Source organism: Epinephelus fuscoguttatus, linkage group LG6 (assembly GCF_011397635.1).
Source record: "Epinephelus fuscoguttatus linkage group LG6, E.fuscoguttatus.final_Chr_v1".
NCBI classification, from domain to species: domain Eukaryota; kingdom Metazoa; phylum Chordata; class Actinopteri; order Perciformes; family Serranidae; genus Epinephelus; species Epinephelus fuscoguttatus.
Genome location: NC_064757.1, coordinates 45,816,838 through 45,834,885, shown reverse-complemented (window position 1 = coordinate 45,834,885; position 18,048 = coordinate 45,816,838). Strand labels below are relative to the sequence as shown.

General features: G+C 42.0%; 1 protein-coding gene across 2 annotated transcripts in view; it reads right to left on the bottom strand.

Annotated features, from left to right (window-relative positions):
• Nucleotides 1-17,599, bottom strand: part of adam9 (ADAM metallopeptidase domain 9) — a 55,565-nt gene extending 37,966 nt beyond the window's left edge. For both annotated transcript variants that reach the window (XM_049577944.1, XM_049577945.1), the window contains exon 1: nucleotides 17,137-17,599. In XM_049577944.1, coding sequence (XP_049433901.1) covers nucleotides 17,137-17,218 — 82 coding nt within the window. In that variant the 5' untranslated portion in view covers nucleotides 17,219-17,599. The remainder of the gene's footprint in view (nucleotides 1-17,136) is intronic.
• Between the last annotated feature and the right edge of the window lie 449 nt (nucleotides 17,600-18,048).

Below are 18,048 nucleotides of genomic sequence, written 5' to 3'. Positions count from 1 at the left end.
TGACACCAGCGGAAACATGAACCTCTGAGATGTTTTAACAAGTCATTTTCTGTGTAACGACCTGTTGCAGGTTCCTCAGGTGAGCACTCACACACACTCAGTCTGTTTCCATGACGACAGAGAAAACTGATTTATATAAATCCCTGTAAACATGTCAGTGTGAGTGAAATGGTCCTGCAGTGAATGTGTCACAGTGGGACTAACACACCCAGATCATGTGACTCCTGCATGTATACAGTCAATCAGACCCAAACTGGCCGAGGCGCTCTGAGCATGCTCCACAGTTTCCGCCCCGGGCTTTGACCCGGAAGTCCAATAGCATTAAATGTGTAAGAGAAGAAGAAGCCGGTAACAACATGGAGAAATCTACATCCAGAGCCGTGACTTTTTGGACGCACCAAATGTACAGAGCTGTAAAGTTGTCCACCATGGTAGCAGTTAGCTGCTAGCTAACCGTAGCTAACTTGTTTGTCCATTGTTTGGTCTGTGACGTAATAGGTCAACAGGAAAAAGGTCCAATACTAACAAGCTGAAAGGGGGCATATCTCCACCTATCGTAGAGGAGTCGCTCATACTTGGCTCAATAAATGGATTCCCCTCCCGTGCTTGTATACTGGGACAAGGACAGTAGGCCAGTTAGATGTCCTCGTCCAGCTGGGACTGGAGCTCCACTTCACTGGGACTGGAGACAGACTGAGTGTCTCTACAGAGCAGCTGATTCGTCCCTGAGCTAAAACATACGAACAGTAAAACAACTGTTTGAGGAGGTGAAAACTTTATTAAGTGTCCTCTCTGCACAGCACACATTACTGTCTGTGGACCAACCAGAACAGAAACACGCATATGATTTTACTCTCTCTCTCTCTATACATATATATATATATATATATATATATATATATGTATGTATACAGTGGTGGAAAAAAGTTTTCGGACACCCTTAAAATTTTACACAATCTCAAATATTATCATGAAATATTTGTGGAAAAATCTTTTTTGTGTTTCAAAAGGTGTGGCTGCATTAGACAGATACAAACAAATACAAATTATATTTTTTTGTTTATTGTTTACAAGAAAAACTAACAAAACTAAATTCTTGACAGTTTCAATATGTCAGTTCTCAACATTGTCGGTATCAAAGTCAACAAATAACAGAGAATGTGTTCAAAACTGAACAAAAAATAAATAAACCATCACATCATCAAATTAATATTTAGTAGTCCTGCCATTGGCACTAATCCTGGCTGGCATGTTCCCCACGAGCCTTTCACACTGTTGAGGGGTAATCTTGTCCCATTCTTCTTGAATTACTGCTTTTAATTCTTCTAAATTCTTTGGTTTATGCTTTGAAACAGACCTTTGATAATCCACCACAGATTTTCAATGGGGCTCATGTCCGGGGATTGAGCTGGCCACTCTAAGACCTGGATACTGTGCTCCTGCAGCCAAGTTCTACTGGCCTTGGATGTGTGGCAAGGGGCATTATCTTGTTGAAACATCCAGTTTTTACCTCGACGGAACAGTGCACGTGCAGAAGGGAGCATGTGGTTTAGAGAATGGTACAATACTTGGTAGAGTTCAATGTGCCATCACAGACAGTGAGATGACCAACACCAGCAGCACTCATGCATCCCCAAACCATGATACTGCCTCCACCATGCTTGACAGTAGGTACTGTACATGCTGGAGATAATGCTTCGCCTGGCCTTCTGCACTCACATTAGTAGGAGGAAGATAAAGCTGGAAACTGGACTCATCTGACCACAAAATCTTCTTCCAGTTCCTGGCTGTCCAGTTCTTGTGTGCCTGGGCCCAACGACGGGCTAACCTCTGTCTCTCATTGATCAGGGGCTTCTTGATAGCCTTGTAGGACCTTAAGCCATGATCTAAAAGTCAGCCACGACAGTGCGGGTGGAACACTGGACACCAGTTTGGTTTGACCACTGCTGCTGAAGCTCCTGTGATGTCATTCGGCGGGTTTGCCTGCACATGCAGATCAGGATGCGGTCATTTCTTGCTGAAGAAACCCTTGGACGCCCAGATCTTGGTTTGTCTTCCAAGTTGTCGGTTTGTCTGTATTTCTGCAGAGTGTATGCAACTGCTGAAGGACTGCATCTGCACTTCCTGGCTATCTGGCGGCAGCTGTACCCTTCCTGGCTGAGAATCTTTATCTTCAGGCGTGTTTCCTGCGTTAGGTTCCTTGTTTTAGCCATTTTTGTGTCTGAAGAAGTTTCAAATGTGCTGGCTTTATGTAGACACGAAGCTTGGCAACAAAAATTGTGTCTGTTAATAAAAAGAACGACCTTCATCACTGGCACCAAAATGAGCCAATACTCAAAATTTCTTATGTATTTTTATGGAACCAATCAATTTGAAGTTTTTAATGGCTTTTTTAGGATTTATTTAGTATTTTGGCTGTGACTGTACTAAAAGAAATTGCACTTGAAGACCTAAGAGTGATTCTTAATGCAATATTTCACAAATGCATGGGGTGTCCGAAAACTTTTTTCCACCACTGTATATATATGTGTGTATGTGTAGTCCATCTGCTGGTATAATGAGCTGCCAAAGGAGGAGACAGATATCAAGACAAAGGAGCTTCTCACAGTACAGGGAGGGTTTTATCTCAACTCCAGCACCCTGAGAGGAACGAGGGGCCGAGGACTGCTGAGCGTCAGAGACACTGTCCGGGGCGAAATAACCAAGACCCAGGACTACATCAGGACGATGAGCCCCAAAGAGGAGCATATTTTCCATTTGACACATTAATATAAAACCTTGTGTGCACCTGACGGTTTGTTCTTATTTTAGACTGAACTTGACTCTGATTGGTCCTCGCTGGGACAGAAGTGTGAGTGTGTTCAGTATTTCTCCATCTGTTCACAACACAACAGACGAGATGGCTGCTAACCCTGCGTGAGTGTGTGTGTGTGTGTGTGTGTGTGTGTGTGTGTGTGGTAATCTGCAGCCATGGTAACGGCTGCAGTCTTTGGGTAACGACCTCTCTATTATAGTTTTTTAATGCTGTCACAGCGCAGTGTCCAAAAACATGCTGTCCACAGGATCTTCGTCTAACAAAATATCTCCGTCCACACTAGAATGAAAAAACAACAGCAAACACTCGCCGGGTCAGAAGGCGCAGGAAGGTGGGTACAGTGAGTGCTGCGGCACCCCCTACTGACGAGGGGTGGAGTCTATGAACAGTTGGCTATTTTACCAGAACTCGAGGGTCATCTGAACATATGTTTTAAATCTTAAAGAGCTGATGATCAGAGGACAGTAAGAAATTATTTGAAAAAAGATGTTTACGACATGTGAATTACATTAAATACCCCGATCTGACGTGATGACATCATCAGGTCAGGTCAAAGTGTTGGGGTCAGCTAAGCTTGAGAGGATATGAGCAGTAGCTGGAGCCGGTCTATACTGAGGACAGGCTGATCAGACCCGAGGTCTCATTTATAAAACAGTGTGAAGGATCCAGACTGAAAATACACGTACGAACAAAAGCCAATATATTTGACAGTTTCAACCATCAGGCTCCACCTCACCGTCTGCATCACCAGTTTTCCGTCTCCAAAATATTTGTGAGCACAGGTCAAAGTTTCTCCATCAAGTCTGTGTTTATACATCACAACTTTTGCGTGAGAAGTGGCGTACGCATCTTTCAGGACTTGTTTTGTGCGTGCGCAGTGTTTATAAATGAGACCCCAGAAAACTGTCAGGACTGTTTTTGAACTGTTTTTCAGACTCAATAAAATGTCTTGGACTCGAGGGACTTCCTCTGTGGGGACATTTCCATCAGGATGGAGTTTCACAGCAGCTAACGACGGAGCCACAGACAAGAAGACTTCATGTTATGAGTAGCCGATGGGACACGAGCTTCAACAAGCAGACGACAGAATGGCCGACAACGTTCAAAAGGAAATATCAGATTTTTTGGCACATGGACACCAGAGATAAAATCTGTCGCTCATTTGACTGACGGAACGACCGATGTAAGAACGTTTGAGCAGTTGTCCTGTCACTCCTCAACTCAACCGCCAGAATCAATTGACCTATGGCTAAGCCCCGCCCCCAAACGTGATGAGCCAATCACAGTGCGTATAGCCATCCCCATACACTGGGACATTCTCTGCCTGGACGTCCATTGAAATGCATTACAGAAAGTCAGTTTGTTGGGTTTTATGAGCTTTTTCTGAGATTTGAAGTTTAAAAATGGTCAAACGGTGTGCATGGGGTACATGCAACTCTGACACAAGGTATCCTGAGAGGCTGGGCGACCAGGTGTATTTTTACACTTTAAACCACATCTCAAGCGAGAAAAGTGTCTCCTTTGGATAAAGTTGTGTGGTAACGTTAGACCACAACATCAACTCAACGTGAATAAGATTAACAATGATGTCTACATCTGTTCTAAGGTAAGTCAACATTGTGTTTGAGGCAACATATTGTCACTTTGCTGGAAAGAAATATAAAGTTATCTTTAACATCTCTAGCTAACGTTAGCTAAAGTTAGCCTAACGTTAGCTCCTAGCTGCGTTGTTCATCATGTCACCTTGTTTGCTGGGAGTTCATTAGCCTATTTTGTTCTAGTTTTGTACTTTGGTGATGGTACATCATTGTTAGCTGTTGTCCAAAGGGCTCTAGTTAAGCTAACGTTAACTTCTGGAGCTTAGCTTCATTAACTTATCTGTAATGGCAGAGATAACAAAGGTTGGCAAACGTTATGCTGAATGATTCAGTGTAAATACTGTAGCACCAAACTAACGGAGAGACACTCTTGGTAAAGATGGTAAAAAGGCCGTTATCCTTTTCTCATATTCTGAGCCAAAAACCTTAACTTCAGTGGCACTTTGACTTGTTGTCTTTGATGGTGACGGCAACCAGATGCGGTTCACAAGCGTACACTGTGACCTGTAAATTTTGGCTTGTAATTTAAGCTTTTCATCGACCTTCTCAACAATAAAATGATGAATATATCCCTCCAATGCGTAGTTTAGGCCCTTTTGGTTACTTCTCAATGACATCTGATCGTTATGTCCCCAAAAATCATCAGTTGCCTCCTGTGAAATGCCGTGTACTGTGACACCTGCCATAGCGCCGGGCACTGAATGTTGATAGTTTGTCCAGGTGAGTGGAGGGGGGCGTGGCTTAGCCATAGGTCAGTTGTAGGTTTCTGCAAAACACAGACAACATTTGTACTGTGCAAACTTTATGTTCCAATAACACTGTGGTTAACATGTGGTTACACCTGATAATGGTCAGGAACTGATCATGTTTTGGCCTCTGGTGGCACAATCACAGCTGGAAGTGCCACCAATGTTTTGGAAAAAAACAAAAAACGTCTTGTTGCTTGCAGCTGGCAGCTGTCTGGCCTCAGTGCGTGCACACTACAGTGCAGCACCTCTCAGCATTCCTGCACACATGCTATTAGTTGGTGATAAAGGCTACGTCATGATGATAAAACACCAGTGATCTGAAACTGTCCTTTCTGGTGGACTTGGTCGTTCATGACGTGAGGCAGCAGATCAGAAGTAAAGCTCCAGTGTGTTGATCTAAATTCAATATTTGTGTTTCCTTTAGTGTTTAATTAAAGAATAAGCTGTTTATATCTCCACAGGGAGCAGGTCCTCATCTACAGAGATCACCATGTTGCACCGCCATGTTTCTACAGTAGCCCAGAACGGACAAACCAAACACTGACTCTGGAAAGAGACATTGATGAGTCCACATTGGCCAACGTAGTTAGCAGCTGCTTCACAACAAGCGCACACAACAAACACATAAACCTCACAGTTTGTCTCACACAGAGAGAGACTCAGTTTCATGAGACAGTTTGTGTTGAGCTGCAGCTCAGTTTGAGTTCTCAGAGAGTCGATCAGAGGATGAGGACGATGTCGATGGACGAGGTCAGCACACTGACTGTGGTCCTGATTCAGTGCTGCTCTCTCATTAACTGTTGCACTGTGTCGTCGAAGATGAGAGTAAAAAAAAAAAAAAAAATGACATTTTATCAACATTTTTTTGGGACAATTTAACAATTTTTGGGGGGAAGGTTTCTAGATTTTGATGGTTTTAACATTATATTTACCTGTTTTTGGTTCATTTTCTAAAAACTAATTTTTGGATATTTTGCAAACATTCCAATAACATTTTTTGGACATTTTATTAACTTTTTCTCTCACATTCTGCAGACATGTTATCAAACTTTTTTTGGACATTTTAATAATAATTGTTCGGACATTTTATTCATATTTTTTGGACATCCTTGTGCACTCAGTATGTGAAGCTGTTGTATTGTACGTCGTAGCCTGTGACTCATCGTACAGTCTGCTGACATCAAACGTGAGGTCGCAGTTGAGCAGACTCATGTTTCAGTGTCGCTGCACTGAACTTACAGACTGATAAAACTTCACAGTCTGTGGGAGGGTTTAAGCTCTGATGACATCGTTAAGTAGCACAGATATATTTTTGGGTCATTTGTGGTTGTAGAGTCTCAGTGTTTACAGGTGAGCTAACTGCAGCTGTGAAGCTAACGCTAACATGCTACTGTGAGTCAGTCCAAATGTCTGCGACTATATGAGACAACACTTAATTATGTCATTAACAGCAGGTGGATGGAAACTGCTGAGGATTAAATAAGAGGATTATAAACATTAGTTTGTTTTAATAAATCATTAAGGATGATCTAAAAATAAAACAGAAGGAATTATAACACAGATGGCCTCACTCGCACTCCTCCTCCTCCTCCTCCTCCTCCTCTTCTTCTTCTTCTTCTTCATCACTGCGACTGAGCTGCTGTTTGTTTGTCTCATTTCACACCATGAAAGAATCCTTTGTAGTTGTGTATTTGTGTATTTGTGTGTGTGTGTGTCTCTTTTTAAAAACTATTTCTGTGTGTGTGACGATCATCCAGCTCTCGGTAACGCCTGCCACTCACTCTGTCTGTCTGTCTGTCTGTCTGTCTCTAAGACTTCGTGTAGAGGAATCCTTCAACAAATACAGGAGATTTTGTGAAAACGTAGAGAAACATAAAAACAAAATCAAGAGAAATATTAAAGCAAGTATAATTCAGCCCAGGCAACATCAGCCTGTCTGAGATGAATAGATTCAGACTGATCTCAAAGAAAATGTAAAGAAATCCAAACACAAATGAACAGAGATTTTTAAGAGAACAATGTGAAATATAGAAACAAAATCAAGAGAAGGTCTGAAAGAAAATGTTAAAACACAAAATGTTTAAAAAAAATTGATGGAAAACCTCAAAAGAAAAATTAGATGAACGTAGAGAGAAAAGCAAAGAAAATCTAGAGAAACCAGGAGAAACCTTTAAGTAAATCTAGACCAGAGAAACCCTAAAACAAACGAGAAAGCTCAAAGAAAATCAGGAGAAAACTTTGACATAGAAAATGTTGAGAAAATCCTCTAGAGGAATCTCACAGGAACACCAGAGAAACCTCAAAGAAAATCTAGAGAAAAATACGACTTCAAGATGATCAAAGATGTAACAAAATCCAAACACAAATAAACAGAGATTTAAAAGAGAATAATGTGAAATTTAAAAACAAAATCAAGAGAACACAATATCAAAAGGACCTCAAGAGAAAAACCCTTCAGAAATATTAAAATAAATAATAAAAATAAATTAAAATAATATTTAAATCCTAAAGCAAATTATTTGTTTGTTGTTTTTTTTCAAGAAAATGTAGATAAATATAAAAAATCAAGAGAAATATTGAAGAAAATCTGATTCAGTTCTCACTAACACGAGCCTCTCCCTCTCTCTGAGGAACATGTTGAGAGATCTTTAAGAGAAACCTCAAAGAAAATCTAAAAAAAACCCCTAAAGGATAGAAAAACAAAAACTAGAGAAATCAAAAGATGAAAAGAGAAAGTCACTTCACATTTTAATCATTTTAATTTCAACTCAGTAAACCACAACAGTTTTCAGAACGAAACTCCCCCTGAAACCACAAACGGTTTTTACATTTCAGGTTTGATTTTCTGTCTGTCGCCGACTAGTCTCGCTCACCAGACCTTTCTCAAGAAAAGAAAGGTCTGGCTGGGCCGACTCTCACTTTGAGACTGGAGAAAAAAAACGCCCCGGCTGCTTGTGGCGGTGCCACAGCAACGGTGTGCTTGCAAAAATATTGCCGGGGGGAAACAGGTTTTGGTGTAACACGCCCACAAAAATATCGCCTACAGCACGCGAACCATGGCAGAAAAATGGCTACATCCCCTCAAGATCAAACATCACAAAAGTTAGTAAAGGAAGTTTGTCGACTATGACGACCGGAGGTGGTAGGGCGGGACTTCAGCGGGTGGCTCGTTCCACCCAATGAGAGGCTGATCTATGCAGCGAACTTCCACCCACTCAGACTATGCACCGACTGACTCGTCACTTCAGCCTCGGCCCACTGAATCACAACTTCTCTAAAACTCCCACTCACTTCTTCCTACAGAGGTCACGTCAGGTTGTTCTGAGGCTTCACAGCGCTCATCTCAAACTGCAGACAGACGCTGGACGAGGTGTCCAAACACACGTCAATGTCCAAATTAGGTCAGTTTATTAAGTAATGACATTAGACACTACAGTGGATGTCTTACAATACATTCCTATAAACATTTTTGTGTGTGTGAGTGTGTGAGCGACAGAAACGTTGCTCACTTTGTTCAAATCGATATGTTTAATTGTCGTCTTGAATCATCTGTTATCTCCACTTTTATCTCGACCCTGCTCTCTGCTGGTCTGACACCACCTTAACCCCCTCGGATCAGCAGAGATTTATCTAATCTCATTTACTCTCTCTTCACCTGTTGACTTTCTCTCGAACCCAAAGAACCAGGCCAACCTGAGGAGGCGCTCAAGAGTTCATAGAGAACATCTAGAGAAATCCTACAGAAAATCTGGAAAACCTTTAGAGTAAACAAATCTTAATAATTCTTCGAAACAAAAGGAAGAGAAATCTGGAAATATTTTTAGAAACTAAACAGAATTTAAAAGAAAAATCTTTAAAACGTCCCTACGGAAAATCTAGAAAACCTTTGACATGAATACATTTTAAGAGGGAGAAAATCTTAAGAACTCTTAAAAACAAAAGGAAGAGAAATCTGGAAATATTTTTAGCAAATATACAGAGTATAGATGAGAAATATTTTTAAAAAATCAGGAGAAATCCTAAAGAAAATGTTCAGAGACCTGTGAGAATATCTAGAGGGACTTTTGAGACCATCAAAAGAAACATTAAAGAGATCTAGAATATCCCTGAATTGAAAGATATCTTTAAAAATTTTAGAAAAATGTCACAGGAATCTTTACGATACTACAGAGACACTGTTTAAAGATCTAGAAAACTCTCAAAGTAAACTGCAGAAATAAATAAAAAAAAATAATTTAAAATCTAGAAAAATTGTAAAAATAAAATAATAATAATAATAATAATAATAATAATAATAATAATACGTAAGTAAATAAATTGAGAGATATGGTGGTGGAAATCTAGATAAATCTTCAACAGTGTTTACAGAAATCTTCAATTAAAAAATATAGGAATTTTAAAGAATACATAAAGACTCAAATAAAAACTAGAAAAAAAGGTAAAAAAAAATTGGAAAAAAAACATAAGAAAATAAAGATAAATGAAAAAATAAAGATAAATGAAAAAAACAAAACAAAATGGACTCTAAAACCATCCAGATAAATCTTTAAGAAAGTTTACAGAAAAAGGGGGAGAAATTTAAAAAATAAATATAAAATCTAGAAAAACTGTAAAAAGAGCCAAGAGGAAAAAATACAGGCAAATCAAGATAATAGAAATTTCAAAAGATTTTTTTTTTTTTTTTTAAAAAGTGGAACTCAGAAAATCCAAATAAATCATCAGGAAAGTTAACAAAAATCTTAAAGAAAAGACTGAAGAAAATGTAAAAAGAATTAACAGGAAAAATCAAGAAAAATATTTAGGAAATTTTGAAAAATTTAAAAAACATTAGGACTCTAAAAAGGAAATCTTGAGAAACCGTGATTGAATCTTGCAATGCCAAAGATAATCTTTTTTTTCAAGCATTGTTAAAAGGAAACTTTAGTCAAATCTCATAACTGGAGAAATCTTCAACAAATGACCGACCTTTAATCTAAGAAATCTCACAGACACCTAAAAAACAGAAACATTGATGAAAACTTAGAGGAAAGTTTATCGGAAACAATCTTTTTGTTTTTCCATCCTGAAACAGAAACCTGATGAAAACCTCAGTGAGTTACAGACAGACAGGTGGGTTCAGCTGCAGAAACCACACCTGACATTTACAACACGTCTGAGCTGACAACCAGCCAATCAGAAGACACCTGAACACCATCGTGGTCTAGAGCTGGAAAGTCAGACTTCCCTTCAAAAGGCTAAAAACTTTCTTTGATGCTGCAACTGAATAACTGCAACTGTGCCGTCTGTTTAAAGAGACGCAGACATGAAGAGACTGAAGTGTGCTATAATAGTGACATCTTAACTGAAGCTGCTCTCAGTTTAAAGGCGGAGCTCATCATCCACTTTGTGTCCTGACTGATCTGATCTCCTTGTCTCTGCAGAACAAAGACTTCGTCAACCTTTGTCCCCAAAACACTTTTAAAGGTTTTGGTTTTCACTCTGTCCAGCTGCAAAGATCCAGAGCAGAGAAAGAAATCCATCCATTATATGTAAACATAGATCTAATTACACTGAAAACTTCTCCACAGGTTTTTTAGATATTATTATATATAATCATTCTTTTCCTGTGAGAGACACAACTGAACATCAGTCATGAGGCAGAGAAGTAAATCCTATCCTATCTATCACAGATACCAAAGTTTACAGTGTTTTCTTGACTGATATTAACCTCTTCCACTCCGCCCCTCGCTATCACAGACACATTTTTATCTTTGTTTGCAGGGACAGGAATCTTTAAGGGCAGACAGCAGGGCGACAGTTTATGTTTCAAAATCATCTGAAAGCATCAAACCTGACGATTAATTTCTCAGCACTGTGTGTCAGTTTTTTTCTGGTCATAAATCTGTAATGAATGTGTTTTGGTCAGGTGCCTGTTCAAACTCTGAAAGTTTAGAGCGTATAACAGGCAGAGAACATTGTGATGGTACATGACGGCCAGTTTCATCTTCTATCATGACTCATAAGTTGCTGCAGCAATTTTTGAGTTGAAAACATTTGTTACACAGATTCTGTGCTAAATTTAAGCTTTTTTTCCACTGCAGCATTGAAATAAAAATGGTCAAAAATCCCTCTGAAACACCACGTGAAGACACCGAGACCTTCAGGAACACCACAGAAAAATCCACACTGTGATTTGGAAACAAAAACTTTTGATATTTGGAGATTTCCATTGTGTTTTTTGGCGGTTGGATGGCGAGCACTTCTGTTCTGGAAACGGCTGAGAAACCTCCCCAGTGTCAATATACCTGTCAGCCACACATCACCTGAACGCCAGGGTTCATTTTGTTGACAAAAACTGTGACGAATATTTTTCATTAACGACCTTTTTTCCATGACGAGCTAAAAATAGATCTTGATAATAAAAACTAAGATGAAATCTATGTTTCACTTTCGTTGACGAGACGTGACAAGACATGACGTGTTCGTGGTCGTCTATCGGACACTGAAAGCCGAGATGCTTGTAATTATCTTCAAACCCCGCCTCCAGACTTTGACAGTTCAGATGTGCGCAGAAATTATTTGTAGTTGTAGAAAAAAAAGTCTCAATGAAATTTTTTTTTACATTGTAATTTCTGCAGTCTGCAGACACGTTCAAACACAAGAGGCGAAAATAACAATGTCACTGCATGTTTTTTGCCAAAACTGCTACAAGCATAACGTGGACACGTCTGTCAAGAGGAGACACGTGGGTACCCAAAGGACCTACTTTCATTCAGATACCTTGAGGTCAGAGGTCAAGGGACCCCTGTGAACATGGCCATACCAGTTATTCCCTCTCCAAAAATTTAGCCTAGATTTGAAGAATTATTTAACGTCCTTCCCGACCATCATCATCCTCACTGTGACCTCGTCACATGTCCACATTTGGTCATGGACTTTCCACGTCCACATATGGCGTCCAAGGTACCCTGGGTGTGTTGGTTGTTGACGTTCTGGGACGCCGTGTCAACTTCAGCCTGTTAAATGCATTGTCTGTTTTCAAAATACACTTCTGTTTTCACAGGAAATGTACAGTTTGCATACAGTCTCTTTCAAAATAAAAGCACTACGTCAGTACAACACCACCAACTGATGTTTTTTTCATTTAGGAAAACAGAACAGGGTTTGGCTTTACAATCTTACAGGAAGTGAACATCGCCCTCTCAGGTGAAAGTTGGTGTTTGTCGGACCCATCCACCACCCCTCCTGCCCTAGCTGGACTTTCGCCACCTTAACTTTCATCCTTGTCCCGCACCGTTTCCCCCTGACGCAGCCTGTTGCCGTTAAACATTAAAGGCAACAGTCTGCGTATCATGCCGACGTTAAACGACACCTTTTTTGTTGGTTTCTGACGTCACAAGTCACTGCCCAAGTGCTGGATTTCTACGACTTCAGAGTGAGACCGGGCTCTCTGACAAGCTAGCATGACACGGCTGGTACCAGTGGACGCCTTGAGGCTTTACATAACTCCAGCATTTCACTCACCAAAGGACTCTCTAAAATATGGTAACGCTGGCTGAGGACGCCTGCGTTCCCGCGGAGTAGAAGAGGTTAATATTAGACCCCATTATTCCCTGTGTTGTGTTATTTTATAAGGTTTTATAATGTTATTTTATTCTTTTTAGTTGTACTCTCTTTAATTATTTAACATATTTGCTGCCCATTAACACAACTGTATGTATTTACCAAACCGCCACAGACAGACAGACAGACAGACAGACAGGCGACCACGTAGTGTGACTGAACATGAGATTAGTTGAGTATCAAAGTAGAGAAACTAACGGAGAACATTTCTGTGTGAAAGCAGATTTTTTTTTTGTTTTGTTTGACTCAGAGCTGCAGATTTGTTCATGTTCAGTCTGAAGAGAAAAAACAGAGTGAGTCATCATTCAGGGAAACAGGGAGTGCTGCTGTGTGTGCGTGTGTGTGTGTGTGTGCGCGTGTGTGTGTGTGTGTGTGTTTCCTGTAAATGTAATCACTCAGATTCATTCAGACTCTGGAAGTTTGACTGCTTCTGTCTGTGGATCCTCAGCTCGCCACAAACACACATCAGATACACACACACACAAACACACACAGACACACACACACAAACACACAAACACACACACGCGCGCCGTCGGGCTCGAGTGTTGAACAGGGTTTACTTCCTGTCAGTGTCGGAGCTGCTGAAGCTCTCGGCTGTGAGCCCAGCAGCCGACGACACTAAGCCGCTTAACGCTCAACCTGCCTGAACGGGACGCCAAAACACACACAAGACATGAACACACACACACACACACACACACACACACACACACACACACACGCTCTGAGGAGAGCTGGTGGCTCAGCGGTCCATGAAGACACAAACCAACAGATCGATATCTCCCGAGTCACATTTAACCACTGCCATCCTGCAGAAACCTGCAGAGCATGAAGAGACATTAACGCCCAGTGCTGGAGCTAAATAAATAAACAAATGTTTCAGGATCCACAAATGAAAATATGTTTTATGATCAAGTAAAGAAATCAAATTAATTCAGAGAAATATTTCAGAAAATCTGGAAAAATGCAACAGGGTTCAAAAAGAATTGAAACGACTCAACAAGAAAATCTAAATATATCAGCAGGTTTCTGTAAATGTGATCATCAAGACAAAAGAAGGCTCTCGAGTCCAACCAAAGACTTTTGGGTAAAAATGGAGTTATAACTATGACACGTGTGTCCAGGTTATGGTAGCACGGTCTCACTCTAATGTCATCACAATCAGGCGCTTGAGCAGCGACTTGGTGCGTCAGAAACCAACAAAAAAAGAGGGACTTCAACACCGGAATGATACCCAGCCAGTTGCCGTTATAGTTTAACGGCGCCCGTCTGCATCAGAGGGAAACGCCGTGGGTCAAGGAAAAAAGTAAAGATGGCAAAAGTGCAACTGGGGCAGGAAGAAGGGGGAGGAGTCCTTTAGTGAGCTAAATGCTGGAGTCATGTAAAGCCTCGAGGCGTCTACTGGTACTAACCGTGTCATGCTAGCTTGTCGGAGACCCCGGTTTCACTCTGAAGTCGTAGAAATCCGGCACTTGGCCAGTGACTTGTGACGTCAGAAACCAACGAAAAAAAGGCGTCCTTTAACGTCTGCGTGATACGCAGACTGTTGCCGTTATTGTCAAATGTTGCTCAGTGGCATCAGGGGGAAACATGGCGAGACAAGGACGAAAGTTAAGGTGGTGAAAGTCCAATTGGGGCGGGAAGGAGGGAGGGGTGGTGGATGGGTCCAACAAACACCAACTTTCACCCAGAGAGAGCGATGTTCACTTCCTGTACGACTCTAAAGCCAAACCCTGTTCTGTTTTCCTAAACCCAACCATGTGTTGTTTGTTTTACTGAACTAGTGCTTTTATTTTGAAAGAGACTGTATCAAACTGTACATTTCCTGTGAAAACAGAAGTGTATTTTGAAAACAGACAATGCATGTAACAGGCTGAAGTTGACACGGCGTCCCAGAACGTCAACAACCAACACACCCAGGGTACCTTGGACGTCATATGTGGACGTGGAAAGTCCATGAGGTGATTTGGCTCTAAAATAATATCAGGATATTTTAGGGTCCATCCATCCATCCATCCATCCATCCATCCATCCATTTTCGTCCGCTTATCAGGGGCCGGGTCGCGGGGGCAGCAGGCCGAGCAAAGCACCCCAGACGTCCCTCTCCCCAGCAACACTTTCCAGCTCCTCCTGGAGGACCCCGAGGTGTTCCCAGACCAGATGAGATCTATAATCCCTCCAGTGTGTTCTGGGTCTGCCCCGGGGCCTCCTACCAGCTGGACCAGGAGGATCCTGATCAGATGTTGAAACACCTCAACATGAAGGAGCAGCGGCTCTACTCTGAGCTCCCTCCAGATGTCTGACTCCTCCCCTATCTCTAAGGCTGAGCCCAGACACCCTACAGAGGAAACTCATTTCAGACGCTTGTATTTGTATCTGTGACCTCATTCTTTCAGTCACTACCCAGAGCTCAGGACCATAGGTGAGGGTTGGGACGCAGATGGACCAGGAAATTGAAAGCTTTGCTTTCTGGCTCAGCTCCCTCTGAACCACGACGGGTCGGTGCAGTGCCCGCATCACTGCAGAAGCTGCACCGACCTGCCGATCCATCTCACGCTCCATTCTACCCTCACTGTGAACAAGACCCCGAGATACTTGACCTCTCTCGCTTAAGGCAATAACTCTCCCCAACCCAGAGAGGGCAAACCACTGTTTTCCGACAGAGGACCATGGCCTCAGACTCGGAGGAGCTGACTCAGGGTGTTCCTGACAATATGACATCATCATATGACATCATGTCCAGTCATCAGGCTGTCAGGAGACAGAATCACTGTGCTGCTGCCAGAGGAGCCGCTGAATGAGTTCCCTCTGAGCCGACGCCACACTTTATTCCACACTACTGAAGCTCCTCCTCTTTTTGGAACGACCGCAGGGTCCATCATCATCTCACTGTCAGACATGCTTGTTGTTGCCGTGGGTAACAGTATGATGTCAATGCGTCAACAAATCAAAATATCGCAAGTATCAAAGTAAAAATTATACCCATATTATCGTGAAGGATAAGACACCTCTGAATCTAACAGTAATTATTTTGCATCAACAATAATTATCAGTTTTTCTCAGACATTTAAATTCAAGGTGTGTTCACAGTGAACGTAACGCACGTGTTGTGCGTGGTGACATTACACTCAAAGTCAATGCAAACACGTGAATTCACACCAGGTGACGAATGCAGCTGAGGTGGGCTGTTTGTATTAAAGGTATTTAAGCAGTTAAGGTTACACACAGTAATTATTACTGTGATAACAGAACTGCTGATCTTTCTTCTTCACAGTGCACAGCAGTGATCCAGAATAAAATCGAACTTTAGATTTGACAGTAGTTTTAAAAATAATAATGTTTTTATAAATGAGGTGGAGGAGCCGTTGTTTCCTGCAGGTTCAGACTCTTGGTTTGGCTGTTGATCAGAAACTCTTTCAGACGCAGTTTGACCCAGAAATTTTCCTTCCTCAGAGAAACTCTGTAAGTTTCCTTCACAGCGACGGACGTTAAACCTCTTAACGTGCTGTGAGGAAACGTGTAGGTTTAAAGGTGCTGCGGGTTAAAGGTCCTGGGCTCTTTACAGACAGGTTAAAAACATGGTACAAACTACTGAATGTGTATTTTTCCTCAAGTTAGTTCATGTTGCTCCTGTGATATGAAGGTTCAGAGAGTTGATTACCACAAATGAACCAAAGGAAAGAGTCCAGTAGGACACAGACTGAAACCCACCGTTACAAACAGTCTCAGTTTGGTTGTTTGGTTGACTGACAGCGGCCCAAATGAACCGGACTAACAAACAGATCTGAGTTCATATTAACGGAACCAAACAGGTGAGGTGTGAACGCACCCTCAGTTAGGACAGGTGAGGTTCATTAAAGATTATTATAGCGTCATGTTGTAGATTTTAAGGTTCTTATTTCAGATGGATTTAAACAGGATGATGTGACAGAGACCTCCAGCTGTGTGTGAAGGGTTCACGCACCACGGACTGATACTGTTACTTTACTAAAGTATCCGAGTACTGAACCGGTGAACAGGTGTGAACTGATGTGACCTGCACACACACACACACACCCCAGTCTGACTCTGTGGTTTCAGCCCTGAGTTCTGACTGACAGGCAGCCGATCAATGAACCTCCTGTTACGATCAATATGTTCTGATTATAGAGCTTTATCACCCTCCTCACCCTCATCTTCCTCCCTGTCCCTCACCCTCCTCACCATCACCCTCACCTCCCTCACCATCACCCTCACCTTCCTCCCTCACCCTCCTCACCATCATCTTCCTCCCTGTCCCTCACCCTCCTCACCCTCACCCTCCTCACCATCACCCTCACCTTCCTCCCTCATCCTCCTCACCCTCACCTTCCTCCCTCACCCTCCTCACCTCTGCAGTGTGAGTTTCCGCTCAGCAGCAGCAGCAGGCAGCAGACCTCCAGCAGCTCCACTCTCCCTCTCATCTTCATCATCTTCTTCTTCTTCTGTTGTTTTAAATGTCACCGGGCAGCTGTCCCACACTCAGTCCTCCTCTGTGTCTTCTTCTTCGTGTCTGTATTATTGCTGTAATAACCACTGTAGTTGTCTCCCAGCCGTGTCCCCCCGCAGAGCCTCATGCTAAACACCCCGGACTGCTTTTCTTCCTCGGCCGAGCCATTCCGGTCCGTCCCAGCTGATGTAGCCGTGAAGCTAACGGTCACCGTCGGATCCCAAATGTCTCCCGGTGCAGTTCCGGTGTCACAGCCGTGAGATAAGACACACAGAGAGGCTGTGAATGTTGTCTCAGGAAAGTCTGTCCTCTCCGGGTGGACCAGATATTTCTCTCCTTGTAAACTCGACTGGAATCTCAAACAAGTTAGCGGAAATACTTCTCGCTTCCGGTGACGCACTTCAAAATAAGAGCATGTCTCAGCCCACCTGATCAAAGACTTTAATCTTAGGTTTTGAAAACTGTTACAGACATACTATGCTCAAGTATCTAACGGTCCATTTGTAGATTACACGAAAAATACACTTTTATTAATCGTCAAAGTCAGGATTAAATGTTTTGTGTCTCTTTGTGGTCTTTTTGTGTCTCTTTGAAGTCTTTCTGTGTCTCTGTGATCTTTTCTTGTCTCTGTCATCTTTTTGTGTCTGTTTCAGGTCTTTTGTGTCTCTTTGTGGTCTTTTCTTGTCTCCATGGTCTCTTTGTGGTCTTTTGTGTCTCTTTGTGGTCTTTTCTTGTCTCCATGGTCTCTTTGTGGTCTTTTGTGTCTCTTTCAGGTCTTTTTGTGTCTCTTTGTGGTCTTTTCGAGTCTCTTTC